Raw genomic sequence first — 16,097 nt, 5'->3', positions numbered from 1 at the left:
CAATGGTTATAAAACCAAAAATGCAGCAGTCTTGTGTATTCCTTGACACCTCAGCTTACTGTGTGGTGAATATACTATAGCCATTTCTACTTTCCTGTCAACAGAGTCTGTCTAGAAAACCTTGACAATCCCATGTGCCCTTTGAAAAACAAAGCAAATTTTTTTAAAAATCCAGGAAACAAATCCCTACAGACCTACTTTAACCTGAAGCTTCCTGATGGATTAGAGGATTATTACATCTTGTACCATCTTTTAATTTTATAAATACAGAAACTAAATCCCAGGAAGGGACATGATTATCTAGGGTCACAAAATCAACCAGGAACATAGCTAGAACTAAAGCCTCTGCCTCCTAAGTCCCAATTTGATAATCTCAACACTTCACAGCTGCTCCCTCTAAAGTCTTAAAGAACTTACAATACAGTGCCTACTGATATGTCTTAATAATAGAATGCCTTTTATTGCTCAACCTTTGCATTTTTTTGCATCACTTTTATCTTTGACTAAATTATAAGTACTGTGAGGACAAAGACTGTGACAAATCTCTGTGGAATTACTCCAAGCGCCTTACTAACAAGTCTATCCTGACTGACTGCCTCCCTAGTGTAGAAGAAAGCAGTCCAGGGACACAATGAATGATGCAAGAATTAATAAAAGTAGCATCTCCAGGGGAATTTGTTTTCTGTGCGCTAAGCAGTCTTCATAACTGGGATCTGTGCCAGCGAACAAATAAACATGTATCTGAGTTTCTACACTATTTTCCATTTCACAGAGACATATGTAGAATTTTATACATTGGCATCTAATGAACAGAATATATGTTTAACATATTGGCTTAAATATTAGAATAAATAAAATCATGATTAATAAAATTAAGAATTGTTGGAAATCTAATCTTAAGCATGGAAAAAAGGCAAGGTACCCAAAGAAATCACACTAAAAGTCAAAAGCTGAAAGAGAGAATAGGCTTAGGCAATACATTTGCCAGAGTAATATGGTATTTTATCATTCCAGGAGATAAAACATATAAAACAGAGCATACTACTATCTTAGTTATCTTTTAGAAGTAGGTAACTTATGTATTATTTCTCCTCAACTGCTCTGTGCCAGTTCACCTGGGAAAAAAGGACATCAGTTTGATGGCTAAATTTCTTCTGGATAAGATTAAGGCTGATAAGGAAGACGTAGAGAACAAATTTAGAGTCCTTTATAATTGCAGGGCAGCACTGTGCCAAGAGTTGACTGTGCGTTGTATGTATATTACATTCAACTGCATCATGGTGAAAAATATTACTCTATCCAAAAGCTCTAAAAGCAAGCATGCACACAGAGTTATTAGGCCTAAATAATTCCTCATCATCCTGGGATGCAAAATGATGCTGGAAAGATCCATCTCATTCTTCATGGTCCACATCAAGTCAGGAGGACAGTCCTGAGAGTTTTGATTATCCCCAGAACCAAATGAAAACCATAGTTGATATTATAATTCCAGCCCATTATAATTTTTTAAATTTAAGATTTCTCTTTGGTGACAATGGATCAATAGTTGATCACGCAAAAGAAAATTTCACTTCATGTTTCCTTTAGTTTTGCATCTTGTATGTTAAATCTGTAGATCAATATTTGAATTGAATGCAGTTTCGTACACATTTTGAATGCGGGGTGTAGTCATGGAAGACCTCATAGAGGTTTCCAAAAGACCAGAGCAAAACAGGAGAAGTGAATTAAAAGATCAAAAAGCCTCAGAAAGGGAGTCACTACTCACAATGTTCATCAGGGTGAGGAGGTAGTTTTGGACGTGCTCTTTGCCATGGAAACGGACCACAGAGTCATCCACTCCCAGCAGTACCTCGATGTTGTAATCATTTTCTCCTGCATGTCTGCGGCGCCTCATGGTTTCATTCAGCTGCTGGTCAATGCTGCTGTAAACAGTACCTAGATCATCAAGGCCTTCCAGATCCGACTCTATTAAGAAACAAAAGGAATCCAGGCATTTCAGTTTTCCCAATGGGCCTTCTAAGGACTTCTTACAAAAAAAAGGATGTTCTTGGGGGCCTATCATTATCATCCACAGTCACCAAGATGCTGCTGGTCAGTTTATGCCTTCAATAATGTGCACATACACATGATCAGACAGATGTCCTGTAAACTCAACAATGAACAACATAGGGCAAAATAGTATTCCTGCACAGAAAGCAGTGCCACCAGCCAGACGGATGGTTGCAGGAGGAACAGAGGACTTCCTCCAGCTGTACCCTTGGTGCAGAGCACAGGAAGTGGGGGTACAGAACATGTGCAGGCTAAGCAATTATTAAATAAATGGAGGCTATTAATTTCAGTGTCACAGATTGATAAGTTTACAGTGGTTAGCTTAAGTTACTTTTATCATGGACTATGGGATTTGTATCACATAAGTCTAAATCACTTCTTTTTCCAGTAGCCTCAGCTTAAAAATAAAATTGTAGCACAGCAACACAAGAGCATTTAGTGGTATGATGATCAGTCACCAAATATTACTTTATTTTTTTATAAGTATGGTTTTCTAATGAATGCTGCTAGGCGGACACTATAGGTCTTCCACATTTTACTGGCCTTCATCTGGATAGCAACCTGCTTTGATAGATATATATCTGAATCTGTGAGATACTTAAGTTAAAAAATCAGTCACCAAATTAACTATAAGAAAAATAGAACTACAAAAATTTTATTTTATGCTGTGGAAGGAATTTAAGTTTTTTACTTTCCAAATAGATATACATATACATAGACACAGACAGAGTGATATACAGATAGCCATACGCATACATATCTCTAGAATATCTTTCTATCTACTTACCTACCTACCTGGAGAGAAAGAGAGTAAGAGAGGCATTTTTAGGTTCTAATTGTCTCAGATTTCGATTATCATAGTTTTGGTGAAGAAAATGCTTTGGTGCATTAAAAAAATAAAATATATTCTTGAAATACTAAAAAAGATATTAATGAAAACTGCTAATATAGAACTGAAAGAATCCTCATTCCCATTTCAAATATATAAAACCTGGAAAGGATTTTATTTTACATACTGCCTTGATGACTAAAACAGTCACATATCTAAAAACAAGTTTGAAAGAACCAATTCTGACCCATGTTTTATACGAAGGCTTATTTAATGTTGTACTGAGGCCTGTAAGCCATTTGAATTGGTGTCTGACATTAATGAACAGACATTTTCCTCTCCACCTCTGTGGTTTTAGTAAAGTTGAGGGGGAAAATGTGGTGTCTCTTGGTCAAGAAGATTGATGACCAAGCCTTAGCCACATGGGAACTGAATTGCAGAAGTACAGGTTTCACTCACACTCTTTCCACTTTTAAAAAATATAAAGAGGCAGCAGCACCCTCCCCTATAAGTATGAGTAGAGGCTCTGAATATGACTACTCAGGTTAGAAAACTAGACTGTAACTCACTTTGACCCAAGCTCAAATGCTAGATCATTAGCTGGGAATTTTCTCCTCATAAGGGAATCACATTGGCTCCACGGTATGTACATAACTCTCGCCACCATCCACATCAAACAGAAAGCTTTTCCTCAAAAGTTGTTTTTAAGAGCTGTAAACCCACACTGAGAGCAGAAGACTACACCTGCAAACAACTTTCCTATTCAACCTCAGTCTCTTCAGACACTTGAGAATGTGATAGCCAGTGTACAAATAGGAAATTCATACACAAACTCCCAGTTCTAAAAATGGCTCTCTTTGGCAGAACTGTCAGTGACAGCCTCCAATGGAAATATCCCAGTAAACTCATCATGTCATTAAGTCTGATGCATTAATGAAGAAGGCTGAATACCTATTTCAGAAGGACAGTTCATCCTGCTCTAAGTAAGGCATCTTTGGTTTGGCCTTTGCATCCCTCCTCAAATTGGTGGTTTTCTGGTAAGAGAAGAGAATCTATTTTTTCATTGCATGAGGAACTCAAGAAGGAAGTCTTTTTCTTTCAACCATTGCTTTTATTCAATCAAGAACACTTCTGCCCCTATTTCCTCCTGTGCTGTACAATGTTCTTTTCTGGGATTCCTAAAGTGGCCAAATGTCAAACATTTAAAAAAAAAACACAGTAGTGGAATAACTTCTGGTGATTTTATTTATACACCTCCACATTAATTACAAATTGTTCTGAGGCTGTGAAATATCTTCATTCATAATGAATTTTTCCTAGTATATCTACATTACAATATAATGACCTGATACACCTGGCTTCAAATCCTGGCAGTGCCACATCCTAGCAGTATGATTTTACTTAAAACTAACCTCTCTGAGCCTCAGTTTTCTCATCTGTAAAATGGGATAATGATACCTACTTTGCAGAGCTGCTGTGATTCTGATTAATGTTAGTAAAAATAGTGTCTAAGTACTTAGTCATAAGTGCTTAACAAATAGTTCTGCTACTACTACTATGATGATGGTTATGGTGGTGATGATGATTTCCTGTTAAGAGAAGATTTCTACACTTTTTAAACCTTCCTACATTTTATTTATTTATTTTTTTACTTCTTTTATTTATTTTTTATTTTTTAACTTTACAATATTGTATTGGTTTTGCTATATATCAACATGAATCCGCCACAGGTATACACGTGTTCCCTATCCTGAACCCCCCTCCCGCCTCCCTCCTGTACCATCCCTCTGGGTCGTCCCAGTGCACCAGCCCCAAGCATCTTTAAAGCTTCCTACATTTTATTTTATGTATCAAAAATGAAATGGTTATATTTCTTTTGAAATAATGGTGAGAAAAAAATCTGGAAATAGTAAAGGAAAATATGAAATGCTGAAAACTTTAGAACGAATAAGGGTAACAGTATCTCTTGTGGAGCACAAAGTAGATAAAGCAGAGGAGACTCTAGAATGCTTACTTCCAGTTAAAATTAGGATTAAATTCAATCTTGCCTGCAAAATCCCATGGACAGAAGAGCCTGGCAGGTTATGGTCCACAGGGTTGCAAGAGTCGGACACGACTTAGTGACTAAACCACCAATGAGATAAACTTGTTTAGTAGATTAAAAACCTAATACCAAGTTGGAAAGAGTTAGTTTAGAAATAGCACTGATCTTCACTCAATGCATACTTATTGCGTACTCATGTCTGGCAGACCCTGAGAAAGTTAAAAATTCTTTACATGTTAATTCTGGGAATTACACAGTTGTACCAGATTCATATTCAGAATGAAGCTGAATTTGTGTCCTGTAGTCATAAACAATTACGTAAGCTTAAACTTGTGGAAGTGTCCATGGGTTACACACTAAGTAGACCTAATCAGGGTATTGTGGGCGTGTGTGCCTACTAAGGCATTTCAATCGTGTTCAACTCTTTGCAACTCAATTGACTGTAGCCCACCAGGCTCCTCTGTCCATGGTATCTTCCTGGCAAGAACTGCAATGGGTTGCCATTTCCTTCTCCAGGGGATCTTCCCAACTCAGGGACTGAACCTGCATCTCCTGTGTCTCTTGCATTGGCAGGTGGGTTCTTTACCACTGGTATCACCTGGGAATCCCAGTGAGGGTATTAGAGCATACCTATTGTTAATAATTGATGCTTTTATAAAGCTTTAAAGTTTAAAAGCGGACACACAGACTTCCCTGGTGGTCCAGTGGTTAAGAATTCACTTGCCAATGCAGGGGAGATGGATTTGGCTCCTGGTCTGGGAAGACCCACATGCCATGGGGCAACTAAGCCTGTGTGCCGTAACTACTGGGCCTGCACTCTAGGGTGTGAGCTCCACAACAAGAGAAGCCAGTGCAATTGGAAGCTTGTGCACCACAACCAAGACTAACTAACCACTCTCACTGCAACGAGAGAAAGGCTGCGTGCAACAAAGAAGACCCAGCTAGCCAAAAATAAATACACAGTGTTTAAAAATAGATAAAAAAAGCAGACACACACCTTGACAAAATTTTAGATACCTCTGTGTCTAATTCTGACATTCTCTTTGTGCCCCCATAAATACAGGAATAAAAACAATTAAAGGTGAATATGATGCTAATTGGGCTTCCGTGGTAGCTCAGATGGTAAAGAATCTGCCTGCAACGTGGAAGACTTGGGTTCAGTCACTGGGTTGGGAAGATCCCTTGGAGGAGGGAAAGGCAACCCACTCCAGTATTCTTGCCTGGAGAATTCCATGGACAGAGGAGCCTGGCGGGCTACAGTCCACGGCATGGCAAAGAGTCAGACACGACTAAAAACACATATACATATGATGCTAATCATGTCCAAACACTCCCTATCAGATCTGTTTTCTGCTTTAGGGACCGAAGAATCACAGGGATGTCAATAGGCAAGTTTAAGAAGTGAAACTATAGTGACATTCTGTGGTGGGTCTTGCAAACTCTGGATCTCTCATGACACCCTGCTGGCATCCTGCTTAAGTAAGTGAATTTAGGGTGATTTGAAGGGCTATGGCTGAGCTGGATAGCAAAAGTGACTGATGTGATAACAGAATTAGCAGAAAAACAGAGACTCTTAACATACCAGTTCAGTTCAGTCGCTCAGTCATGTCTGACTATTTGGGACCCCATGGACTGCAGCACGCCAGGCCTCTCTGGCCATTACCAACTCCAGGAGTTTACTCAAACTCATGTCTATATAGCCATCAATAATTAAGGCCCTGAAATAGCTATACTGTGCTACTACTATTTCCCACACTTCATGACAAAAATTAATCCTTAGAGTACCTTTTCAAGCTTCACAGAATTATCAAAGGCAACCCCCTTAGCACTTAAGAGTGAGTCTTCTATTTTTCAAACTTTTTGGAAAATGTAAGTTTTGAAACTTAGCTTGAAAGCTCTGATACGAATTTAATATTTTTTAAACATTTTGATTATATCCTTTTTTGTACCCCTGCAGCTTCTGACTTGCTATAAACTAACTTTCATAAAAAAAATGATTTTATTATAAAAGCCTATTTTTATGGAAAATATGAAGTGTTTGGAGGCAAACATATAACCAATCAAGTCATAACAAATACAGTTATCTTTAGTGTTAAATCAGAATTTTGAATTCACCAAATAGGTAAAATAGAATAAAATCTGCTTTGTGGATTACAACATTTGGGCTTATGACATTTTCAGGATGGAATATGGCATGTTTACATGCTTACTTATATTTACAGGAAATCTAAGTGTAGATTGGTGAAGTCACTCCCCATTCTGGAAAAAAATCTTGTGATGTGAAAAATGACAGGGGGAAAAGTTAAAACTTGAAAGGTACAAGTTCTGATCAAACTCTGAATCTTTGGGGTTGGAATACAATCTTAATCATACTATGATAGAGAATATGATAGAATCATCTACCGTACAGCTGTTCCTTATGCCTAAGGAAGAATGGCAATTCTAAGTGAGGTAGCAATAAAGCCAGCTAAAAGTCACTTGCAGACTTCCTTGTGACTAAGGACCACACTGGATTTAGGATAAATCAATGAGATATAAACCAAAGTATTGCTTACACCTCAATGGCTTGACATGGTTCTTATGAGAGGCTTCTATGCAAGCTCCTCAAAGGAATGTGATTCATCTTAGTAGGTGAGCACCTTGGGTCCTTTACTTAGTAATCCTTCCAGCTGCCTGGCCCATGAACATGATACAGGAGTTCTTTGAGATAACCTTGGATTCGAGGCATGTACTTGGTTTGGTAGAGTAGCTATAAAGAAGGAATCGGATACCCCAAGGTTTTTAGGGGTAGGAGCTGGCAGCCTAGCCCTGGGCTGCCTAGCATCAGACTTTGTTATACAAAGTGTAAGGGGGATAGCACTTCCATTGCGCACAGGCCATATGTGGGTTTTCTTTTATATGTCACTAAATCAAGTCTTAATAGGTTTGACATTGACACTGTTTAATTTTATTCTGTATATTCCCCCACCCCATGCTCTCCTACTCCTTTTGCGAAAGCAAGTTAATGTCATGTTAATAATGAGTGATAAAGTAAGATTCACTTTACCAAAATGTCTCACAGCAGATTTCTCTGTAGTGCCTCCACTTCAGAAAATGAGGAAGAAAATGTTTGGCAGTAACAATAAACACAGAATGGATCTATAAGGAGAAATTTGGCATTCTTCATGAACAGACTCCTGCTGTGAAAATGAAGTGACTGGAATGTCACAGCTAGATTTTCCAACTGTAGGTGGAGAACCTAAGATGAGAACTAAAAATAGGTGTAAAATCCAACACATGTCATCTGTTAAGGTCAGAAGCAGAGAGGAGTTAAGTTATTGTGTTGACCTGTTTGTATCATTCAATAGTGATTTTCCCACTGATATAATTTAAATAAATGTATGCTGTTATTGGGCTTCCCTGGTAGCTCAGAGGTAAAGAATCTGCCTGCAGTGCAGGAGACTGAGGTTCTATCTCTGGGTCCAGCAGATCCCCTGGATGAGGGCATGACAACCGATTCCAATATTCTTGCCTGGGAAATCCCACGGACAGACAAGTCTGGCAGGCTACAGTCCTTAGGGTCGCAAAGAGTTGGACATGACTGAGTGACCAAGCACCTATTGTTATGATTCTAAAAAGATAGAGTAACAGCATCTCCACATATATGGGGACACCATTCTACCAAGATATAAAAGGATTCTGTGAAAAGCAGCTGAACCCTTCACCAACTGGGAAATTCCATCATGATAGTTCAAAGTAGTATATTCAGGCCAAATTATGATGTCAATTCTGAAGTTTCATTAAGTAACTGCTGCTTTTTTTAAAAAAGAGACATTACCATTGAATGAATATTAGTTTCCATGATTTCTTTTCCCTAAAGTTCTAATTCTAAAATACATGTTTGCTTTTGTTTTCACTGACTACTTTAAACGATAGCATATGGTATTTTTTAAATAGAAAACTTACCTTTTAAGTAGGAAAAAAAATGTTTTCATGATTTGAGTTTGTAATCATTGGCAAACAAACAAAATAGAAAAGTTATCTCAATGTCCAATATACAGAAAATCCTGTGTATGTGTATATGTCAGTTAGAACGTTTTTAGCTGCAGATAAAGACAACTTTAAAGCATCCCAAGTAATCAGGAAATATATTAATTTGCATTACAAGAGGTTCAGAGGTAGGGTGATTCCTGGACTATTCAGTTCATCAGTATATCAAGTACATAGTTCTTAACATCTTTTCATATCTTGCCATTCTTTATATACAGGCCTTGTCTTCAGATTAGCTTTCAGAATGGCTGCACCAATTCCCCATCACAACCAGGTATCACAAATTCTATCTTTTTGCATGTCTTTCTTAAAAGTAGGCAAAAATCTTTCCTAGAGGCCCTCTGGTACATTTAACGACATGTTTCACTGGTTGGCATTGAATCACAGGGCCATGTAAAAATTATTCAAAGATAAGAACAAACCCACACATGTCTTATTCCAATAGAAGAAATCAACTTTTGCAACTGAAGCTGACCTCCTCTGAAGTACATGTTTAGGAAAAGTATGGGTTCGTGAATAGTACTGAGATTCTGTTTTTAAAAGATGAAAGTGGAAGGCCTTAAAATAAAAGAAGAGGGGGAAACGGAAGTTGCATAGGCAGCTCACATCGCTGAATCCTCCTTTTCAAGTCCTCCTCTTCCCAGTGAGTTAGGAGAGAAGGGGTCAGGGTACAACCTTTAAAAAAAAGGACATAGCTGCAGGATATGGCAGAAACTGATTAGAACCAATTAGATCCAAGATGGCAGATTACTGACTTCCGGTAGACCTTGAGCCTCATTATGCATTCACACACCCACCAGTGCCATGACAGTTCTGAAGCTAACAATCAGTTCAGTTCAGTTCAGTCACTCAGTCATGTCTGACTCTTTGTGACCAAATGGACTGCAGCATGCCAGGTCTCCCTGTCCATCACAAACTCCTAGAGCTTACTCAAACTCATGTCCATTGAGTTGGTGATGCCATCCAAACATCTCATCCTCTGTCATCATCCCCTTCTCCTCCTGCCTTCAATCTTTCCCATCATCAGGGTCTTTTCCAATGAGTCAGTTCTTCATATCAGGTGGCCAAAGTACTGGAGTTTCAGCTTCACATTCAGTTCTTCCAATGAAAATTCAGGACAATTTCCTTTAGGATGGACTGGTTGGATCTCCTTGCAGTCCAAGGGACTCTCGAGAGTCTTCTCCAACACCACATTCAAAAGCATCAATTTTTTGGTGTTCAGCTTTCTTTATAGTCCAGCTCTCACATCCATACATGACTACTGGAAAAACCATAGCTTTGACTAGATGGACATTTGTTGGCAAAGTAATGTCTCCACTTTTGAATAATGCTATCCAGGTTGGTCATAGCTTTTCTTCCAAGGAGCAAGCGTCTTTTAATTTCATGACTACAGTCACCATCTGCAGTGATTTTGGAGCCCCCCAAAATAAAGTCTGTCACTATTTCCATTGTTTCCCCATCTATTTGCCATGAAGTGATGGGACCAGATGCCATGACTGTAGTTTTCTGAATGTTGGGTTTTAAGCCCACTTTTTCCCTCTCCTCTTTCACTTTCATCAAGAAGCTAACCATAAATGACCAAAAAGTGGGCAGTTGCCCAATTCTTGGAAATCCCTGCTTCTTCCCCCAAATAACTGGAATAATCCTTCCACTCATTAGTCTATAAAATTACCCAACCCATAAAAACTAACCATGTCATATTTTTGGGATTTTTCTCTCACCTTCTGAGATGGTCTACACTCAGCCTGAAAGTGAAAGTTGCTCAGTCATGTCCAACTCTTTGCAATCCCATAGACTATACAGTCCATGTAATTCTCAAGGCCAGAATACTGGAGTGGGTAGCCTTTCCCTTCTCCAGGGGATCTTCCCAACCCAGGAATTGAACCCAGGTCTCCTGCATTGCAGGCAGATTCTTTACCAGCTAAGTTACAAGGGAAGCCCTGTTCTCTTTAGGTAAATCCACTTCTTACTTACCACTCTGTCTCTGAATTCTTTCACTATGAAACAAGAACCTCAAAAAAGATGTACAAATTGAGAGCTGTGTGTTAAGTTTCATTTGGGGTAAAATGAGGACTGCAGCCCGGGAGGCAGCATATCAGATAGCTCTGAGAGACTGCTTCTCAAGGAGCAGTGGGGGAAAGTCAATATACAAGGTTTTGGTGAAGGGGGAGTACCATGAAGCATTTATTTTACATAAGGTTTTTTGTTAGTCATGAGGATCTGATGTCACCATGAAGGGATTTAGTGCTTCTTTGGAAGGACTGATGCTGAAGCTGAAACTCCAATACTTTGGCCACCTGATACAAATAACTGACTCATTGGAAAAGACCTTAATGCTAGGAAAGATTAAAGGCGGGAGGAGAAGGGGATGACAGAGGATGAGATGGCTGGATGGCATCACCAACTCTATGGAAGTGAGTTTGAGCAAGCTCTGGGAGTTAGTGATGGACAGGGAAGCCTGGCGTGCTACAGTCCACGGGGTTGCAAAGAGTCAGACATGTCTGTGTGACTGAACTGAACTAGATATGAAGAGATGCAAGGATTGAGATCATAAAATCTGTTCCTAAAAACATCCAACTATCTAAAGACCTGTCCCACCAGATTCCCTGGAGCAGAAAGTGCCTCATTCCATCCTGAATTCCCTCAGGGGTTGGTGAAGGTCAACAGCTATAGCGGCATGGGGTTCCATCTCCATAGATACAGATGGCAAATGTCTTTCTTTGTTGCTCAGTTGCTGGCAATGCTCTGGGTAAATGCCAATTTGTGGTTGACACTGCGAACACCACATTCCCTAGTAACAGTCTTCCGTTGGTCTCTTTTATTTTCCGTTTGCATTCACGCATTTTATGTTTCACTTCTCTTACTGTAATCTGCTTGCCTACAGAACACCTCTACAATCTTTTGGCTTAGTAATGTCTGCTGACATTCAGTTCTTCATTACTATAGGAGTGGACTCATCACTTTTGCTTGCTCAGCCCTATTTCAATCATTTCTTGAAAAAATCACTGAAATGCCTGGGTGTGGGCAGGTTTGTCAGACAAAATACTATATTCTCTGTTTAATTCAAATGTCAGATAGACAACAATTTGTTTTGTGTAAGTATGTCCCAAATATTATCATGGGACCTACCTGATTCTAAGAATTTCTTCCATGTTTATCTAATATTCCATTTTAAATGGGAATTCTATATTTTCATTTTCTATATATGGCAACTCTAGGTGTGAGGTATCTGTCTTTCTCCAGGAATTCAGGTAGCTACATTAATCTACACCCTCCTGGCTTCACTTCCCCACTCCACCCCTGAACACTCAGGTCTAGCAGTGGAAATTCATCCAGGCATGCCCAAATACTATATTCCATATCCCTGACTCTAGTAATTGGATGGGCAGATGGCCTAAATCATGGCACTGAAACTATGATATACAACTGTTTTATTTGGAACTATTAGGAAAGAGAAGTTCTCTCTTCTGGGCTTATAAACTGGCAGAATATAGCAGTGAAGGTGCTTGGGGTGGGCATGGGAGAGTTGTTGGTTTAAATTTAGCATAAGAAGAAAGTGAAGATTATTAATGGAGACAATAGTTATATTCCAATGATGTCACTGAGACTCTGGATTCAACCATTCTTTAAATCTTGATTTTTCAGTTTCGTGAGTCATTAAACAATACTACCACCTGATATTCTTCTCTTACTACTTTGGAAAACAACTCTTGCCAAAGACAGTTCGATGTTAGTTCCTATAACTGAAAATAAAAGAACCCTGAGAGATAAACCCATCTATACCCTTCTTGCTATAGTCACTAATTTTCCTTCCCTTTTCTTTAATAAACTATTCTTAGGCTGTAAAGTTCTCTGAAAAGGATGGTAACAATTAAATTTATATTTAATATAAATATTGTTTATAATAAAAATATCCCAAGTTATTTATGTTGTTTATATCATTTTAAATATAAGAAATTCTATCTCAGTAATCTTTTTCCTAGTTTGTTTCTTCTGTTGCTCTTATTCAGCTAAAATCATAGTTTAACTTTGGAAGATACTGCATCCTACTAATCTGATACTGCTAGAAGTTACAGTTTTCTAAGTAAAATTTCCATATACATTTAGTTGGACTTATGGAAGTCAGGTAGTAGTAACATGTTCAGTGTAACCCTGACAATACTCTTTTAATACAAAAATCATACTTTTATGGGATAGTATTCTGGACTATGTCCTTTCACATACAGTGTCATACAAAGGGAGAGAAATTGAAGACTGAGCAGTATTCAGTAAATCCCCCCCCCCCCAAAAAATGTCTATTCATCTTTCTCATAAAACAATGTGAATTTCTTTGTTCATTACAAGCTGGCTAAGCCAAAGACCTATGCTGTAAACAAGAGAGAAAGTGTCTTCCAAGAGTAGCACCCTTCCCTTGCAAATCTGCTTATTACCTAACACAAACATGGAGCAATTTCAAAAAATTAAAACCTTAGCAAACATAGGTATTGCTTTACAGTCCAAAGAATACAATGTTTGAAACAGCCACTGAAAATATTTTGCACTGAGTTTTCCAGAGACTTAGGAGCTAGACTTAAAAAAAAAAAAATCACATTTAGCTGATAGAAAATTGGGGGTGAACTTCAGGAAGTCATGTTACAGAAGCAAAGGCAAGAAATAAATTCTATAAATCAGGTTCATTGTGGGCCATCCCTTAAAATCAACAAAAGGGCCACAACAAGCAAGATGAAACTACTCACTCAAGAAAGAAATCATCTTCAGATAACTGAAAAAAAAAAATGAGAGAGAGAGAGACAAGAAAGATTCATTGATGTACAAACTAGTATTGATTGCATCTAAAATTGTCTTTCTAGATTTTAAAGGTCTTTTTGCAGTCTGAGTGCAAGAAATCTAAACATTTATATGTTCAACTAAAATTGAGGAATAACATATTGAATGGATTAACATAGATGGGATGAAATCACTGATCAATGAATTGTCATCAAAGTCAATAAATGCTGATAATTTCTTTAAGTATCAGATGGGAAATCCAGACCACTGGCAGCAAGTCTATTTCTAAGTGAGTGTGAACAGATTTCATCTCAATTCATTAATTTGAAAGACCCTTCCCTGGTGGCTCAGAGGGTAAAGCGTCTGCATGCAACGCGGGAGACCCAGGTTCAACACCTGCGTTGGGAAGATCCCCAGGAGAAGGAAATAGCAACCCACTCTGGTACTCTTGCCTGGAAAATCCCGTGGACAGAGAAGCCTGGTAGTCTACAGTCCATGGGGTCACAAAAAGTCGGACACGACTGAGCGACTTCACTTTCACCTTTTCACCTTTCATAGATTGGTAATATGAGGATAATCCTCACAAATGAAAAATGTTAGAATCACTAGAAAAGGCTCATTACCTCCTTTCCTCCTGCTCTCGTTTTCCCTCCCTCCACATCCTTTTCTTTCAGTTCCTTGTTTGCTTCGTTCCCTATTTCTTTCCTCTCTACCTTGATTCCATCCATCCATCTATTTCCAAACATTTCTTGAGCACTTTTTCCACACAGAATCGGATCTGGTGTCTAGAAATAAAGAATGAATAAACCCAGTTTCTGTCGTTGAAGTGGTTACAGCTTCATGGGAAAGAAATATAAACAGATACTTTCATACAACGTAAAGCATGTAACCTGGAAGAATCTGAGGACATTTCAACAGAGGAGGTGACGGCAGCGCTGGATTTTGAAAGATGCGCAGAAGATATGTGGAGATACACGGAGGGCCATTCCAGGCAAAGACATAGTGTGTGCAGAAGACCTGAACAGTACTGATACCCTTGGGGAACAGAACTTTAAAGAGGATGGAGCAAAAAGTAAAGTGAAGATCTGTGTTGACAGATGTGGTAACTGATGGAGGTTGAAGATCATCAAGAAGCTTATGTATTTTGTAGCTAGGCTTGGAGTTTGTTTTCTTGGGAACAGTTCTGTATCATGCCTGTTGCATGCATGAGTCCTAAGTCACTTCAGTGGTGTCTGACTCTTTGCACCCTATGGACTGTAGTCTGCCAGGTTCCTGTGTCCATGGGATTCTCCAGGCAAGAATATTGGAGTAAGCTGCCATGCCCTGCTCCATCATGCTAATTATCCTGGCATAAATACGAGTTTTTTTCTCTCCATTTTCAAATGTGGCCCAGTTTAAACAAATTAAATGGCTGCCCTACTTTGAGGTCTCTCAACATCAGAAGGTGATTTCTAGAAGGAGAACTGAATCTACATAGTTCTCTTGTGTGCACATAGATTCGATGGTAACAATGGGACTGCAAGACAAGCCTCCCATGTCCTCGCTACGGTGATTACTTTCCGAGTTGAAGACATAGGGGTGTAAATCTGATGATGTGACAGTGGACATCCATTCCAGCATCCTTGTGTTGTATACTCCTGCAGGAGCTGTGAGTCCCAGTGTGCTTGCCTCTAGGTTCCCAGGTGAGCCTTTGGGTAAGCCAATTAGATGTACTCAGGTAAGATTTGAACTCAGAAGTGGCAAGTGTGGTTTGGGAGACACTGTGGGGACTGGGGTTTTCTATAGTAACATCTGAGGTCTGGTTGCCAGCTGTGTAGATGCTGAGCCAAGTACAGTTGCAGTACTGCCAGTTTGGTATCCTCAGAGAGCACCTTTAGTAGCAACTTCTTGGAGTCAACAGGTCCAGGTTAGCTCGCTCCTTCTCCCCCTCCCTGACTGGAGCAGCAATAGCAGCCGCCCAGGTGGACCAATAAGCTGCATCGTTCTGAGAACTAGTCCTGGAGCCCAAGCCTAAAAGGTCACTCTTCCAGTCCTTCCAAGAATCTAAATGTGCACTTAATTCTTTATATTAAATCCTTTCATGCTTAAAATAGCTGATGTGGTTTCAATTTCCTGGAACGGAACCTTGACACATAGATGGTAAGTTATTTAACAAAACTGGGCCTCACATCCAAAGCTGTGTAATCAGAGAGTGGGGCTATTCAGTGACCTGCAAGATCCCTTCTGCCTCTAGAAATTTTCCTTCTGTGATTCTGTACTTTGGGGGAGTTTGCCTAATACCTCTATTTTTCTCTCTCATATCCCTTAGGAACTGCTTACAATATGGCCCCTGGCTTACATTTCCATATAACTGTTTCACTAGGGTCCCCTGTTAGTACA

General features: G+C 39.1%; 1 protein-coding gene across 3 annotated transcripts in view; it reads right to left on the bottom strand.

Annotated features, from left to right (window-relative positions):
- The window catches only part of ADAMTS3 (ADAM metallopeptidase with thrombospondin type 1 motif 3), a 278,667-nt gene that overhangs the window by 62,381 nt on the left and 200,189 nt on the right, over nt 1–16,097 (bottom strand). For all 3 annotated transcript variants that reach the window (XM_086407617.1, XM_086407616.1, XM_086407618.1), the window contains one exon: nt 1,766–1,965. In XM_086407617.1, coding sequence (XP_086263743.1) covers nt 1,766–1,965 — 200 coding nt within the window. The remainder of the gene's footprint in view (nt 1–1,765; nt 1,966–16,097) is intronic.

The sequence above is a fragment of the Bos grunniens genome, chromosome 6, assembly GCF_055505025.1.
Source record: "Bos grunniens cultivar Pamir isolate PY7600 chromosome 6, Bosgru_T2T1.0, whole genome shotgun sequence".
In the NCBI taxonomy this organism is placed as follows: Eukaryota; Metazoa; Chordata; class Mammalia; order Artiodactyla; family Bovidae; genus Bos; species Bos grunniens.
This window is presented reverse-complemented; position numbering and strand designations above follow the sequence as displayed.